This window comes from Pleurodeles waltl, chromosome 11, assembly GCF_031143425.1.
Source record: "Pleurodeles waltl isolate 20211129_DDA chromosome 11, aPleWal1.hap1.20221129, whole genome shotgun sequence".
NCBI lineage: Eukaryota > Metazoa > Chordata > Amphibia > Caudata > Salamandridae > Pleurodeles > Pleurodeles waltl.
In genome coordinates, this window is record NC_090450.1 from 991,316,912 (window position 1) to 991,333,896 (window position 16,985).

Below are 16,985 nucleotides of genomic sequence, written 5' to 3' on the forward strand. Positions count from 1 at the left end.
CTGCTTCATTTGCCTGCTTCACAATCACTGACCATAGAATATAAGCAGTAGTGCTGGTATTTTGATTAGTGACACAGTCTTAAAATTACATATAAGGCACTCATTGCTGACAGAGACAAAAATATTTTAAATGCATCAGGATAATGGCGTCAGTCATTTACCTGTGGGATCCATCCGCTGCCGCTTGCGTTCTTTCCTCACGTACACTGGCGGCAGTTTAGATTCAGGAATTGGGGTGAGATCATACATCAGACTCAAAACAGAGTCTATGTATATATCATTTTCATCCTGCGGAGGCGTTGGAGGAGTCCACAGCTGTGCAGAGATGTAAAATTCCTCATGAAACTAATGTAAAGCATTGTGCATTTTAATGCTCATCACTAAAAACAAAACAGAAATACTTACTGGCATTATTTCCTCATGCCCATCTGGGTCTTCGTAGATATATTCCTGTAAATAAAGAGAATAAAGCTAAGGGTCTGAGGTGAGCATACGTATGAATATATTCTGCACTTTATCCACAACCAATTCATTCCTTTTCATCATTAAAATTAGTATTTCACACAACTACATGAACACACAAATTTGAGACTTAGCATAAGCTTAATGGAGGGGATATAAATTTTTATTATCAGAACGAGGCACTATCATTCAAATGGAGGGGATATTAATTTTTATTATCAGAACGAGGCAGTATCATTCAAAGTGTGAACAAAGCTAGAGCTCTGTTAAATATAGAAACGTCAACAATTTTAATTATTTGATAGATCTGCCAAACCTAAACAAGGACAGTGTTGGCATAGTAAAAAGGCACATATCAACAACATTATGAACCTGTCATTTGCATCCTCTGGAACTATGCTTAGGCATTTAAACCCTATAGATTTCAGACATCAGAATTAATTATACAATGTGCTTTTAGAACCATGTGTGGACACCTGTAATGGGGTGCTATGCAGGTTGCTGGTATTCCTAGCACAAGAGCAACTTTCATTTAGAAATTAATGCCAATGGAGATGGGCAACATGCTAGTAAATTTTTTCCTAGGGGCAGGATATCACCAATAATGAATCCAGGGCAAATGTATCCTGAGTAACTCCAAGCCAAAAATCAAAACTTACAATCCATTTAATTGAGAACACTTTCCCAGAATGAAGTCCTTAATTTCTGGTAGCCTAAACTGCACTAAAACAGACAAGCTTTGCTTCTAATACCTGACAGCAAATTCTTTCAGGCAAATAACAATGTGTGGTCTTTTACATTATAAGGGTCCAGACCACTAGAAATGTCATGCCCAACGCAGATAATCTTTATTTGTGAATGTAAAAAGGTAAGTCTTGATTTAAAATCTGGATGTACTGGTTTTTTTTTGGTACTAGAAATTTCTCTATATCAGCTCACATAAAAAAAAATATATATACACATGCTGCAGAATTTTCATCCGGGGTGGGGTGTGGGTTCTCACTACGAAGCAAGACAGTCTATATGCGGAAAAGGTAAAACATTGTGGATATTTACAAAGCATTTATATCTCATCTCCCAAACTTGACTCCATATGGAAAGAACGTAAGGAAAAATGACTTTCTATGGTTGGAAAGGGATTTTAACACCCAGATATTTACAGAGGTTATATGTAAAGAGGCTTCTCCTCATGGAAAAATGTTTCAGCTGTGGAGGAAAATAAATACTGGCATGGTAAAACAGGTGTATGCTATAAATACTAATGCAAACGGTCCCAGAGTGCACAATCTATGTGATGTTTGTACATTTCAACAACCAGGCCATGAGATTTTTTTTTCTTATTGATGCCATCAAAAAGTCACAAATTTACTCAATATAGAGGAGAAAATCTATGAGCTGATATCAACTTTCAACAGCTCCTTTGGGAATCAGTGTGTATGTATTTTTATTGTAACCATATTCTTTGCAGTTAGTAATCCAAATGAATGAAACACTGTGCATTTACCTTAAAAGCCCTCTTAATATTCATCAAGAACAACATAAAACTCTTTCTCGTTGCGATGCAGCTGATGCCACTAAATCAAGAATCAGCATAGCTGTGCGAATAAAACCAGGAGACAGACTTCCTTCATTTCCATGGCTGTGCGTTGTTTTAGAGGGAGGGATGCTTCTCCCCTTTCTATTTTTTTAAGGGGATAGCAAAGTCACTTTAAAGAGTAAAACATACTGTTATTTTCTCCACTTAGTGCCCTTTAAAATGGATAATGTTAACATTTCCAATTTATAGTGCATTTAACAGTAATTGTGCTGAAACTAGTTCTGTATAAAGAAAAGAATTATCAGAATCGCTGCCTATTGAGGTGCTAGGACCATTTACCATGTTATATGCATCCTCCCTGGTGTACGTAAAAAGCTCCTCCTCGTCTTCTTCCCAGAGCGGGTTTGTCTCCAGCTCCTTCAGCTCTTTGATGTGATGGATTTCCCAGGCCTTCTTAGCCGCTTTCAACTCCTCCTTAAAAGAAAAAGAGTAGTATTTACTGCCCAAAAACATTTATACTTTTTAAAATTCTGTCAATATCTAGAATATTTTTAGGTATATTACTGCACCCCTTTAGGGTGCCTAGTGTTTGTTCTTAAACTTTCGGTGAGGAATTAAAAGCTGCAAACAATTGACTGGACAAACATTTCACAGTTTCAGTGCAAGATGACCCCAAGTTCTGGTCAACCCTTACAGTCGATCTTTCCTTCCTCACTCCGTGCTCATATTTTATGTAGGTGACCAGAAATCCCACACCAATACCTCAATAAGCCTTTGTTTTTCTTCACTGCTGGACAAGTAGAAAATCTCCAGGTACTGTAGAGCATACTTTTCAATCGGGGTGAGCTGTCATCAAAACAAAAAAATGAAAATGTCACTTACCCAGTGTACATCTGTTCGTGGCATCAGTCGCAGTAGATTCGCATGTTCTGCAATAGCTCGCCATCTGGTGTTGGGCCGGAGTGTTACAAGTTGTTTTTCTTCGAAGAAGTCTTTCGAGTCACGGGACCGAGTGACTCCTCCTTTTGTCTCCATTGCGCATGGGCGTCGACTCCATCTTCGATTGTTTTTCCCCGCAGAGGGTGAGGTAGGAGTTGAATTGTAGTAATAGTGCCCATGCAATGGAGTGACTAAGTATGCACCTATTTAAGGTTGAGATGATACATATATAAATAATTGAAGGTAACTTCCAAACTGCTACAGGCTCCCGGGGAGGCGGGTGGGCACATGCGAATCTACTGCGACTGATGCCACGAACAGATGTACACTGGGTAAGTGACATTTTCAGTTCGATGGCATCTGTCGCTGTAGATACGCATGTTCTGCATAGACTAGTAAGCAGTTATTTCCCCAAAAGCGGTGGATCAGCCTGTAGGAGTGGAAGTAGTCTGAAATAATGTTCTTAATACGGCTTGACCTACTGTGGCTTGTTGTGCGGATAACACGTCTACACAGTAGTGCTTGGTGAATGTGTGAGGCGTAGACCATGTGGCTGCCTTACATATTTCTTGCATTGGGATGTTTCCTAGAAAGGCCATGGTAGCACCTTTCTTTCTGGTTGAGTGTGCCCTTGGTGTAATGGGCAGCTGTCGTTTAGCTTTAAGGTAGCAGATTTGGATGCATTTAACTATCCATCTGGCTATACCTTGTTTTGAAATTGGGTTTCCTGCATGAGGTTTTTGAAATGCAATAAAGAGTTGTTTAGTCTTTCTGATGTTTTTTGTTCTGTTAATGTAATACATCAATGCTCTTTTGACATCTAATGTATGTAGTGCCCTTTCAGCTACGGTATCTGGCTGTGGAAAGAACACTGGAAGTTCCACTGTTTGATTTAGATGGAACGGTGAAATAACCTTTGGCAAAAATTTAGGATTGGTCCTTAGGACGACTTTATTTTTGTGTAGTTGTATAAAAGGTTCCTGTATAGTAAACGCCTGAATCTCGCTTACTCTTCTCAGGGAAGTAATGGCGATGAGAAATGCCACCTTCCAGGTTAGGAACTGTATGTCGCAGGAGTGCATGGGTTCAAAAGGTGGACCCATAAGTCTAGTTAGGACAACATTTAGGTTCCATGAAGGAACAGGTGGTGTTCTTGGTGGTATAATTCTCCTAAGGCCCTCCATGAATGCTTTAATGACTGGTATTTTATATAGGGAAGTTGAATAGGTAGTCTGCAGGTATGCAGATATTGCTGCAAGGTGAATCTTAATGGAAGAGAAAGCTAGGTTAGATTTTTGTAAGTGAAGCAAGTAACCCACTACATGTTCTGGAGTTGTGTGTAATGGTTGTATTTGATTAATATGGCAGTAGCAAACAAACCTCTTCCATTTACTTGCATAGCAGTGCCTGGTGGATGGCCTTCTTGCTTGTTTTATGACTTCCATACATTCTTGGGTAAGTTGTAAGTGCCCGAATTCTAGGATTTCAGGAGCCAGATTGCTAGATTGAGCGATGCTGGATCTGGGTGTCTGATCTTTTGGTTGTGCTGTGTCAACAGATCTGGCCTGTTGGGCAATTTGATGCAGGGTACCACTGATAGGTCTAGCAGCGTTGTGTACCAGGGTTGCCTTGCCCAAGTTGGTGCTATCAATATGAGTTTGAGTTTGCTTTGACTGAGTTTGTTTACCAGGTAAGGAAGGAGAGGGAGAGGAGGAAAAGCGTAAGCAAATATCCCTGACCAGTTCATCCATAGGGCATTGCCTTGGGATTGTTTGTGTGGGTACCTGGATGCGAAGTTTTGGCATTTTGCGTTCTCCCTTGTCGCAAACAAGTCTATCTGAGGTGTTCCCCAGAGTTGGAAATAAGTGTTCAGAATTTGGGGGTGAATTTCCCATTCGTGGACCTGTTGGTGATCTCGAGAGAGATTGTCTGCGAGTTGATTTTGTATCCCTGGTATAAACTGTGCAATTAGGCGAATTTGGTTGTGAATTGCCCAATGCCAAATTTTTTGTGCTAGCAGGCTTAACTGCGTGGAGTGCGTCCCTCCCTCCTTGTTTAGATAATACATTGTTGTCATGTTGTCTGTTTTGACGAGAATGTATTTGTGAACTATTATTGGTTGGAAAGCTTTTAGTGCTTGAAAAACTGCTAGAAGTTCTAGGTGATTGATATGCAGTTTTGTTTGATGTACGTTCCATTGTCCTTGTATGCTGTGTTGATCGAGGTGTGCTCCCCACCCTGTCATGGAAGCATCTGTTGTTATTACGTATTGTGGCACTGGGTCTTGGAAAGGCCGCCCCTTGTTTAAATTTATGTCGTTCCACCACAGAAGCGAGAGGTAAGTTTGGCGGTCTATTAACACCAGATCTAGAAGGTGACCCTGTGCTTGAGACCACTGTGATGCTAGGCACTGTTGTAAGGGCCTCATGTGCAGTCTTGCGTTTGGGACAATGGCTATGCATGATGACATCATGCCTAGGAGTTGTAATACCATCTTTGCCTGTATTTTTTGTGTTGGATACATGCGTTGTATGATGGTGTTGAAATTTTGAATTCTTTGTGGACTTGGAGTGGCTACTCCCTTTGATGTGTCTATTATGGCTTCCAGGTATTGTTGTACCTTGCGTGGCAGAATTTTGGATTTTGTGAAATTGACGGTGAACCCGAGTTTGAAGAGGGTTTGTATGATCTGATTTGTGTGATTTGAGCACTGTATGAACGAATGGGCCTTGATTAGCCAGTCGTCCAAATATGGGAACACATGTATTTGCTGCCTTCTTATGTGTGCAGCGACTACCGCTAGACATTTGGTAAAGACTCTTGGTGCGGTTGTTAATCCGAAAGGCAGTACCTTGAATTGGTAATGTATTCCTTTGAATACAAACCTTAGGTATTTCCTGTGCGATGGGTGTATTGGTATATGGAAATAAGCATCCTTGAGGTCTAAAGTTGCCATGTAGTCGTGTAGTTTTAGCAATGGCAATACTTCTTGTAGTGTGACCATGTGGAAGTGGTCTGATTTGATGAAAGTGTTCACTACTCTGAGGTCTAGGATTGGTCTCAGCGTTTTGTCCTTCTTTGGTATCAGAAAGTACAGTGAGTAAACTCCTGTGTTTATTTGCGTGTTTGGCACTAATTCGATTGCATTCTTTTGCAATAGTGCCTGCACTTCTATCTCCAGGAGATTGGAATGGTGTGTTGTTAAATTTTGTGCTTTTGGTGGTATGTTTGGAGGGAATTGTAGAAATTCTATGCAATAACCATGTTGGATAATTGCTAGAACCCAAGTGTCTGTAGTGATTTCCTCCCATGCTTTGTAATAATGACCTATTCTTCCCCCTACTGGTGTTGTGTGGAGGGGGTGAGTGACATGTGAGTCATTGTTTAGTAGTAGGGGTTTTGGGGCTTTGAAATCTCCCTCTATTTCTAGGGAATTGCCCTCCTCTATATTGTCCCCGAAAACCTCCTCTATACTGTCCCTGGTAAGTGGACGGTGTTGCTTGTGAGGTGCTGGCTTGTGTGCTTTGACCCCGAAACCCCCCTCGAAAGGGCGTTTTACGGAATGTGCTGTAATTCCCTCTGCTCTGTGGGGAGTAGAGTGCGCCCATGGCTTTGGCAGTGTCCGTATCTTTTTTGAGTTTCTCAATCGCTGTGTCCACTTCTGGACCGAACAGTTCTTTTTCATTAAAAGGCATATTGAGAACTGCTTGTTGAATCTCTGGTTTAAATCCAGACGTTCGGAGCCATGCATGCCGTCTGATAGTTACAGATGTATTAATTGTCCGTGCAGCTGTATCTGCAGCGTCCATGGAGGAACGTATCTGGTTGTTGGAGATGGTCTGTCCCTCCTCAACCACTTGTTTCGCCCTATTTTGGAAGTCCTTGGGCAGATGTTCAATGAGATGTTGCATCTCGTCCCAGTGGGCTCTGTCATAGCGCGCAAGTAGTGCCTGGGAGTTCGCGATGCGCCACTGGTTTGCAGCTTGTGCTGCGACTCTTTTACCAGCTGCATCGAACTTGCGGCTTTCTTTATCTGGGGGTGGTGCATCTCCAGATGTGTGAGAGTTGGCCCTTTTCCTAGCTGCTCCTACAACAACAGAGTCTGGTGGCAGCTGTGTAGTGATGAAAGCCGGGTCCGTAGGAGGCGGCTTATACTTCTTTTCCACCCTTGGTGTGATTGCCCTACTTTTGACCGGCTCCTTAAATATGTCTTTTGCGTGCCGGAGCATACCAGGGAGCATAGGAAGGCTTTGGTAGGAGCTGTGGGTGGAGGAGAGTGTGTTGAACAAGAAATCATCCTCGACCTGTTCTGAGTGGAGGCTTACGTTATGAAATTGTGCTGCTCTAGCCACCACCTGAGAGTACGCGGTGCTGTCTTCTGGTGGAGATGGCTTTGTAGGGTAGGCCTCCGGGCTGTTATCTGACACTGGGGCGTCGTATAGGTCCCATGCGTCCTGATCTTGGTCACCCTGGCTCATGGTGGTGTGAGCTGGGGAGTGAGATGGAGTTTGTGCTGGTGAAACGTTAATCACGGGCGGAGGAGAGGGTGGTGGTGTAATTCTTTTAACCACTTTTGGTTGTGGTGCTTGTTCCGTCTGGAACTCCAACCTTCTCTTTCTCCTAATGGGGGGAAGGGTGCTTATTTTTCCTGTCCCCTGCTGAATGAAGATACGCTTTTGCGTATGGTCCACATCAGTTGCTTGTAGCTCTTCCTCAAACCTATGCTTTTGCATTTGGGAGGTTAGCGAGTGCTCTTCTGTATAAGAGCCTGAAGCTGGGTCGCTTGCAGTTTGTTTCGGCGTCGAAACTTTGTCTGCGTGTTTTTTCGGCTCCGAGGTGACTTTTTTCCTTTTCGGGGCCGAAACCTCTCGGCGTCGATCTGTTTCGGTGCCGCTGTCTCGGCGTCGAGCCGTGTCCACACCGGCATCTCGGTGTCGAGGCTTGTCTCCAGCACTTTCTCGGTCCCGAGAAGGCTGCGTGCCGGTGTCTCGACCGGAGTCGGACGATCTCGGCACTGTTTTGGCCTTTTTCGGTGCCGACGGTCGGTCACCGAATTTATGGGTGGAGCCATGGCCTGGTGGCAGTGGCGTCCCCTGGGCCTTGTAAATGTTTCTTTGTGTGGTTTTCGACGTCTTACTCACGGTTTGTGTGTCGTCGAATCCTTCGGAGTCTGAGTCTTGGATCGAGAAGGTACCTTCTTCTTCCTGTTCCTCGAACTCCCGTTGGGCTGTCGGTGCGGACGCCATTTGAAGTCTTCTGGCTCGACGGTCTCGGAGTGTTTTTCGGGACCGGAACGCACGACAGGCCTCGCAGGTGTTTTCGCTGTGCTCAGGTGACAGGCACAGGTTGCAGACCAAGTGTTGGTCTGTGTAGGGGTATTTATTGTGGCATTTGGGGCAGAAACGAAACGGGGTCCGTTCCATCGGCGTTCTTCAGCACGCGGTCGGCCGACCAGGCCCCCGACGGAGGATCGAAAAACTACCCCGAAGGGCACCGGAGCTCTTCGATCTTCGATGCGGTGTGAAATCTAAGTACGCCGATCCCGAACGCAACAATCCCGACGAAAATCTTCCGAAATTAGCTAATTTTCCGTTCCGAAACTCGGAGCGACAGGAACACGTCCGAACCCGATGGCGGAAAAAAAACAATCGAAGATGGAGTCGACGCCCATGCGCAATGGAGACAAAAGGAGGAGTCACTCGGTCCCGTGACTCGAAAGACTTCTTCGAAGAAAAACAACTTGTAACACTCCGGCCCAACACCAGATGGCGAGCTATTGCAGAACATGCGTATCTACAGCGACAGATGCCATCGAACACAACATTCTCTTAAAGCATCATCCCCACTACAAACATCATTTTGATACAGATTTTACAAACTGGCACAAGTCTTAACTCGAACACCAAGCTCACAATGCCAATACCAAATGAGGCAAGCAGCAAAAGCTCATAAGGCTAGTATGAAAATCTCAAGAAGCTAGTATACAAAGCTCAAGGCGCTATGTATTGTGCATGTGACTAGTCCGCAAAGGTCATAAGGTTAGCATGCAAAGCGCATGAGGGTGCAAGAGATCATGATTCTGCACACAACTTGTGAAGCGATTGTACAAAATACATGAAGCTAAAATATATATTAAGAAAGTAAATTATCAATAACTATTTCATAAAGTAAAAGCGGCAACAAAAAGTACAGAAAGTTATTATACAAATAATAAATCCACAATACAGAAAGATCTGTTGATTCAAACTCATTTCTGGGTATGCCGTGTGCACATGCAACAGATCGTTAAGCAAGAAAGTCCTGATTGTGTCCCTTAACAGGCAGGATCATAGGGGCTCTTTACTGAGGTCTTCAGGGGGATGCCACAAGCTCAATCTACTACTGCAGGTAACAATTTACTGTGTTTTATAAGGCATAATTTCCCAAGGCTTTAAGACAAATAGATCTTGTACTTCAGTGTGGATACTGGCAAAATGAGAGCTTAGCACAAGTCAAGTTGAAAACAGGTCTAGAGTCTTCTGTGTTTAGCAACAGAGAACTCGACCTCAGATGGCACAGCACAGGACTTCTTTGATGAATTGTCCTGTTTCTGCACGTAGGACCTCTTTTATGTAGGAGAGAAGCTTTCCACTTCAAAGAAACACAAGATTACTCCACTACTGATCTCAATAGTATGGTTCAGGCACATTCTTTTCCACGTACCCTGTACCTCATGTTTTGTGTCAAAGCACGGTTCCTACCTGATCTATTAGGTCGGCTAGCTCAGAGGCTTGTGTGGGCTCCTCATCGCTTTCCAAATCACACAGAATGGGTGGCAATAAGGCAGGGCTGTGATCAGCCGCTGAATCTTGTTGCTGGCTTGTAGGATCTTCGTCCACCTCCTCGAGGCTGCTGAGTGCCTAAGCAGAAGTCAATTTCAAAGGTGAGAACAACAAGAGTTGACAAAGCTAGTGTTTTTGACTTTATAGAGATAAGATTTTCACAACCTTCAATAAAACAGAATCAGCAGAGAAGAGAGTTTCCTCCACAGGCACGTGTATTCAGTACAGGAGCACACATTTCTTAGTTTTACTTTTATTTTCACCTAAAACCTTGTAATTTGTTATTCTAAACAAACTGTTCCCATACAAAGGTGTTCCAATAAAGGCAAATTTAGAAACAAAACAGCAAATATATTTGAGATAGCCAGAAAGTGTGAAAGCAGTGGGTGTGGTGAGTGAACCAATGGTGCTATGGAGGGTTAAGTGTGAAAGAAAAAGTTATTTGCCTTCTATAGGGAAGATTATTGTGGATACTCTATCTACCTGCAGATTCCACACCTCCTGAATAATTCTCCAACTCCCTCCCACACCTTTCATTATTCTGCAGAAGGATTTGAACATGGTTCTTACCTTTTTGAAGGGAGCTCCATTTGAGCCCCTTCATGGTTATTTATTAAGGCTTTTAACCATTAATGTGGAATCTCCAGAAACTGAAAGAAGGGTTCAGCATACCCCTTTTACAGAATCTGTATGACGGACTGACCCAAAGTTATGACCCTCCAGGCCTGCAGGAAAAAGGGCTTCCCACCAGCCTCAATTGTCCCAACAAGGGAGAACTAGATCTGCTTCCCTGCGGTGGCTGGTGAGATGGAGGAGGAGAGAGTAATGGCTGCATGAGATGTGCATGTCCTCTGCCCTTTCCACAGCTGCTGTACTGTCACAGAGTGGGGTTCTGAAAATGGTGGTGACCAAAGGCCACCTGGTGCTGATGGAAGTTGAAGCCCCCACAAATCCTCAAAACCTATGGATCCCCTGGAATTCCTTCCTTTGGGGAGGTGAAACAAGATAGTGAGCTGTGCCAGAACTGGCTTTGAAGCATTCCAAGCTGGAGTCAGCCTTCTCCCCAACAGTTTGGCACTTTCAAAGGAAAAGTCCATTAAGGTGGCCTGGACATCTGGTGAAAACCTAGAGGTTCTCAGCCAGGCATGTAACCTGACAGTAATGGATTTCACCATTAACCTGGTCACAGAGTCCTGGTCTAGACTGTATCACTTGCCCTGATGCTGCTTGTCAGCCCATAACAGGTCTTGGGAATGGGCCTGAAGTTCCTGGGAGAGATTAGAGTAAGTACATGAGCCATGTGCCAAAGGGCAAGCACAGAGGGCCCTGGCGGACATATGGCATTGAGGCACTTTAAGGACAGGCTCCAGACTGCAAAGATCTTTCTGGCCCAAGACTCAATCCTTTTAGGTTACCTATCAGATGGTGCAGTAGGAAAATAGGCAGGTGTGTCCTTGGGTTGATAAGATACCTGAATAACTAGACTCTCTGGTGACTGATGTTCTGACAAGAATGATGGATCACTCAGAGGAGAGATATATCTTCTGGCGATTAACCTGTTGAGTGCCAGGGATGAGGAGATTTTGGTGCACACAACCTAACTGGGGTCTAGAAAGAGCCCAAATGAATTGCAGAATTGGCTCTGAAGTGTGGAAGGAAGGCCGCATAGCTCAGGTGAAAATGTTGGTCTTTTATTTCAATAGAAGGCAAGGGCACCTCGAGAACAACTGCTGCTTTTCTAATAATAGACAGGTAAGATGTTGCTCGTGGACATCAATGCCACTAGCCTTAGCAATTCCTGTATGGTCTCTTGAAAGTCCTCATGTTCAGAGTCTGTGCTAAACAGCGCATAATGAGCATAATTCTCCCGGAATGGATTCTCTTCCACTTGGCGCTCTGCCTTCCGTCTGGACTTATGTTTAGGGGCGCCAAAGCATTTGCTTCAGGGATGCAAAGGAAACTGACATCTACTGTGTCGCAGGCAGTGACAGCCTCGACGGAATGTGAGTCTGCGACAGGTGTGATGTCAACAGAGCCATTGGTACTCACAGGAAAGGGAAAAAGGAGGGGAATGACGCAGAATTAAGGCCCTCCTTTTGGAATCATAACAGCATCCCCACAGGTCTTATGCAGCCCAAAGTCGTTCCAGAGAGGGCCATCTTATGCCTGAATATGTCAAACATGGCATTGAAATATAGTGCCCAGTCCTCTCAGAGCACCAGAAAGTCTGGAATCAGTTGTTGTTGAATGGGGACAAGGGGTGCCGGCACCAGTGGCGGGGCCTCCGTTGCTGCCAGCTCCTCAAGCAGGAAAGACTCACCCAATTCTGGTTCAGAAGAGGAATCTGAGAAAGGCCTCAGTGACTTACCGTGCTTGCATTAGCTCCCAGGTCTCCTTTTGTACTTAAGCCTTCAGCAGGACAATCTAGACTCAGACAACACTGCAGACTTCTAACGGGCCAGGACCAGAGCCTGCCTCTACTTTCCTTGGCTCTTCCCAGTTCTTTAAGGGCCAGGGGTGTGTGCTCAGGCATAATTCGCAAGACATGGTGTCTTCGTCAGAGCCCAAGCACCACAGGCAGATGTACTGAGGGGTTGGTGATTGACATTTTCCCCTCACATTCACCACAAGGCATAAACCCTGATGTCTTGGGATGAGGACATGTTATTGCAGCTTAAAGGTTTTTTTTTTTTTCTCGAGCTCCGGAATCATGTTGAAGCCGAGGGAAACAAGGGAATGGATGTTGGAACAACGGAGGGAGGGGGGTGCTGGCGCTTTATAGGATTGGCAGAGTCACAGAAATTTCATTTACCGCATCCAACGAGTTGGCAACCCCTACTTTCGGGTTAGACCGATGGACAAAAGTTTTATGGACAGTCTTGCACGTGGAGGAGTATTCAAGAGGTGAGGAATCTGCAGTTAGAAGTATCTATTCGAATAGCATGTGCTTTAAGCATATCTGTTTAATGTTCATGTCTGTTCCTTTGCTCGTATGGAGGGGTAGTAGTTGTGAAGAATGAATGAATGAATATGGTATTTGTAAAGCACTTGATCACTAAACAAGAGCATCCTGGCGCTAGCCCATCAATACCAAAACCAGAAAAAGCAGCCAATAGCCGTACCTGGTGAGCAATGGAGGAAACAAATACTACCAACCCCACTATATTAGAGTGGCACCGAGCATCAGGCATTTAAATCAAGCTTTGCTTTGCAGTAGCCGAAGCACGATTGGTAAGTGATTCCAGGCTTTAACTCCCATGATGTTTTCATGAGCAGAAAAAAACGGATTGTTTGGTTTAAATAAAAGACCTAAAAACCCCAGGAATTGTCACCAACCCACTTCTAGAAGTCTCTGGCCCTGTTTCTTGTGATTGCAGTGCTCAATCCCGCTCTCTGACTAACTGGACACTCTCCTCTTGGCCTTTGTGATGTTTGGAAGGTCTGGAACCTTCAAGTTAGGGCATACTCTCACACATCAGCATCCACCAGGACGATGCCCCAGATCGACTATATCTTTCTTTCTGCAGTGGATGTGTCTGCCACTTTGGGCACACTGATACTCCCTTGGGGTTATCGGACCATTCTCCACAGCTTCTTTGGCTGGGTGCCGTGCTTTTGCACGCCCGCCCTATCCTGGGTTTGAATGCATGGTTCCCAATGGACGAGGGCCTATTAGAACATCTATCAGAGGGACTCACCTTCCACTTTGAAACTAACACAGGGTTAGTACAGAGAACTGGTACCCTACGGGCAATTAGCAAACCTATAATGCGGGGATAGGCTAACTTAAACAAAGGTATGGGTATAGGCAACGGGACATCATGGACTTGGAGGCCCGTATACTTGACAATGAAACCACGACAGCTTGGGTCGTCAGTCAAGCGCTCACTTGTCAACTCGATCTAGACAGAACCTCTCTGCGACAACTGGTCACTTGTGAAGCGCGCCGCTGCTGGCAGGCAGCTACCCAAAGCATTTACGAACACAGTGACAAAAACGGCTCACTCCTATATCGGCTGGCAACCAGTGACATAGCCTCACGGCTTATTCTTGTGGTGAAAGACATGACCCGAGGCATGGTTTCTGTGGCCCCAGACACCACAGCGGCATTTCCCACTTACTATAATGAAAATGTCACTTACCCAGTGTACATCTGTTCGTGGCATCAGTCGCAGTAGATTCGCATGTTCTGCAATAGCTCGCCATCTGGTGTTGGGCCGGAGTGTTACAAGTTGTTTTTCTTCGAAGAAGTCTTTCGAGTCACGGGACCGAGTGACTCCTCCTTTTGTCTCCATTGCGCATGGGCGTCGACTCCATCCTCGATTGTTTTTCCCCGCAGAGGGTGAGGTAGGAGTTGAATTGTAGTAATAGTGCCCATGCAATGGAGTGACTAAGTATGCACTTATTTAAGGTTGAGATGATACATATATAAATAATTGAAGGTAACTTCCAAACTGCTACAGGCTCCCGGGGAGGCGGGTGGGCACATGCGAATCTACTGCGACTGATGCCACGAACAGATGTACACTGGGTAAGTGACATTTTCAGTTCGATGGCATCTGTCGCTGTAGATACGCATGTTCTGCAATAGACTAGTAAGCAGTTATTTCCCCAAAAGCGGTGGATCAGCCTGTAGGAGTGGAAGTAGTCTGAAATAATGTCCTTAATACAGCTTGACCTACTGTGGCTTGTTGTGCGGATAACACGTCTACACAGTAGTGCTTGGTGAATGTGTGAGGTGTAGACCATGTGGCTGCCTTACATATTTCTTGCATTGGGATGTTTCCTAGAAAGGCCATGGTAGCACCTTTCTTTCTGGTTGAGTGTGCCCTTGGTGTAATGGGCAGCTGTCGTTTAGCTTTAAGGTAGCAGATTTGGATGCATTTAACTATCCATCTGGCTATACCTTGTTTTGAAATTGGGTTTCCTGCATGAGGTTTTTGAAATGCAATAAAGAGTTGTTTAGTCTTTCTGATGTTCTTTGTTCTGTCAATGTAATACATTAATGCTCTTTTGACATCTAATGTATGTAGTGCCCTTTCAGCTACGGTATCTGGCTGTGGAAAGAACACCGGAAGTTCCACTGTTTGATTTAGATGGAACGGTGAAATAACCTTTGGCAAAAATTTAGGATTGGTCCTTAGGACGACTTTATTTTTGTGTAGTTGTATAAAAGGTTCCTGTATAGTAAACGCCTGAATCTCGCTTACTCTTCTCAGGGAAGTAATGGCGATGAGAAATGCCACCTTCCAGGTTAGGAACTGTATGTCGCAGGAGTGCATGGGTTCAAAAGGTGGACCCATAAGTCTAGTTAGGACAACATTTAGGTTCCATGAAGGAACAGGTAGTGTTCTTGGTGGTATAATTCTCCTAAGGCCCTCCATGAATGCTTTAATGACTGGTATTTTATATAGGGAAGTTGAATAGGTAGTCTGCAGGTATGCAGATATTGCTGCAAGGTGAATCTTAATGGAAGAGAAAGCTAGGTTAGATTTTTGTAAGTGAAGCAAGTAACCCACTACATGTTCTGGAGTTGTGTGTAATGGTTGTATTTGATTAATATGGCAGTAGCAAACAAACCTCTTCCATTTACTTGCATAGCAGTGCCTGGTGGATGGCCTTCTTGCTTGTTTTATGACTTCCATACATTCTTGGGTAAGTTGTAAGTGCCCGAATTCTAGGATTTCAGGAGCCAGATTGCTAGATTCAGCGATGCTGGATCTGGGTGTCTGATCTTTTGGTTGTGCTGTGTCAACAGATGTGGCCTGTTGGGCAATTTGATGCAGGGTACCACTGATAGGTCTAGCAGCGTTGTGTACCAGGGTTGCCTTGCCCAAGTTGGTGCTATCAATATGAGTTTGAGTTTGCTTTGACTGAGTTTGTTTACCAGGTAGGGAAGGAGAGGGAGAGGAGGAAAAGCGTAAGCAAATATCCCTGACCAGTTCATCCATAGGGCATTGCCTTGGGATTGTTTGTGTGGGTATCTGGATGCGAAGTTTTGGCATTTTGCGTTCTCCCTTGTCGCAAACAAGTCTATCTGAGGTGTTCCCCAGAGTTTGAAATAAGTGTTCAGTATTTGGGGGTGAATTTCCCATTCGTGGACCTGTTGGTGATCTCGAGAGAGATTGTCTGCGAGTTGATTTTGTATCCCTGGTATAAACTGTGCAATTAGGCGAATTTGGTTGTGAATTGCCCAATGCCAAATTTTTTGTGCTAACATGCTTAACTGCGTGGAGTGCGTCCCTCCCTGCTTGTTTAGATAATACATTGTTGTCATGTTGTCTGTTTTGACAAGAATGTATTTGTGAACTATTGTTGGTTGGAAAGCTTTTAGTGCTTGAAAAACTGCAAGAAGTTCTAGGTGATTGATATGCAGTTTTGTTTGATGTACGTTCCATTGTCCTTGTATGCTGTGTTGATCGAGGTGTGCTCCCCACCCTGTCATGGAAGCATCTGTTGTTATTACGTATTGTGGCACTGGGTCTTGAAAAGGCCGCCCCTTGTTTAAATTTATGTTGTTCCACCACAGAAGCGAGAGGTAAGTTTGGCGGTCTATTAACACCAGATCTAGAAGGTGACCCTGTGCTTGAGACCACTGTGATGCTAGGCATTGTTGTAAGGGCCTCATGTGCAGTCTTGCGTTTGGGACAATGGCTATGCATGATGACATCATGCCTAGGAGTTGTAATACCATCTTTGCTTGTATCTTTTGTGTTGGATACATGCGTTGTATGATGGTGTTGAAATTTTGAATTCTTTGTGGACTTGGAGTGGCTACTCCTTTTGATGTGTCTATTATGGCTCCCAGGTATTGTTGTACCTTGCGTGGCCGAATCTTGGATTTTGTGAAATTGACGGTGAACCCTAGTTTGAAGAGGGTTTGTATGATATGATTTGTGTGATTTGAGCACTCTATTAACGAATGGGCCTTGATTAGCCAGTCGTCTAGATATGGGAACACATGTATTTGCTGCCTTCTGATGTGTGCAGCGACTACCGCTAGACATTTGGTAAAGACTCTTGGTGCGGTTGTTAATCCGAAAGGCAGTACCTTGAATTGGTAATGTATTCCTTTGAATACAAACCTTAGGTATTTCCTGTGCGATGGGTGAATTGGTATATGGAAATAAGCATCCTTGAGGTCTAAAGTTGCCATGTAGTCGTGCAGCTTTAGCAATGGCAATACTTCTTGTAGTGTGACCATGTGGAAGTGGTCTGATTTGATG

General features: G+C 44.3%; 1 protein-coding gene across 8 annotated transcripts in view; it reads right to left on the reverse strand.

Annotated features, from left to right (window-relative positions):
* The window catches only part of EP400 (E1A binding protein p400), a 601,391-nt gene that overhangs the window by 210,273 nt on the left and 374,133 nt on the right, over positions 1 to 16,985 (reverse strand). For all 8 annotated transcript variants that reach the window (XM_069215336.1, XM_069215331.1, XM_069215335.1 and 5 more), the window contains 5 exons: positions 9,679 to 9,837; positions 2,762 to 2,845; positions 2,339 to 2,473; positions 406 to 450; positions 162 to 315 (listed from right to left, as the gene is read on the reverse strand). In XM_069215336.1, the coding sequence (XP_069071437.1) occupies positions 162 to 315; positions 406 to 450; positions 2,339 to 2,473; positions 2,762 to 2,845; positions 9,679 to 9,837 (577 nt within the window). The remainder of the gene's footprint in view (positions 1 to 161; positions 316 to 405; positions 451 to 2,338; positions 2,474 to 2,761; positions 2,846 to 9,678; positions 9,838 to 16,985) is intronic.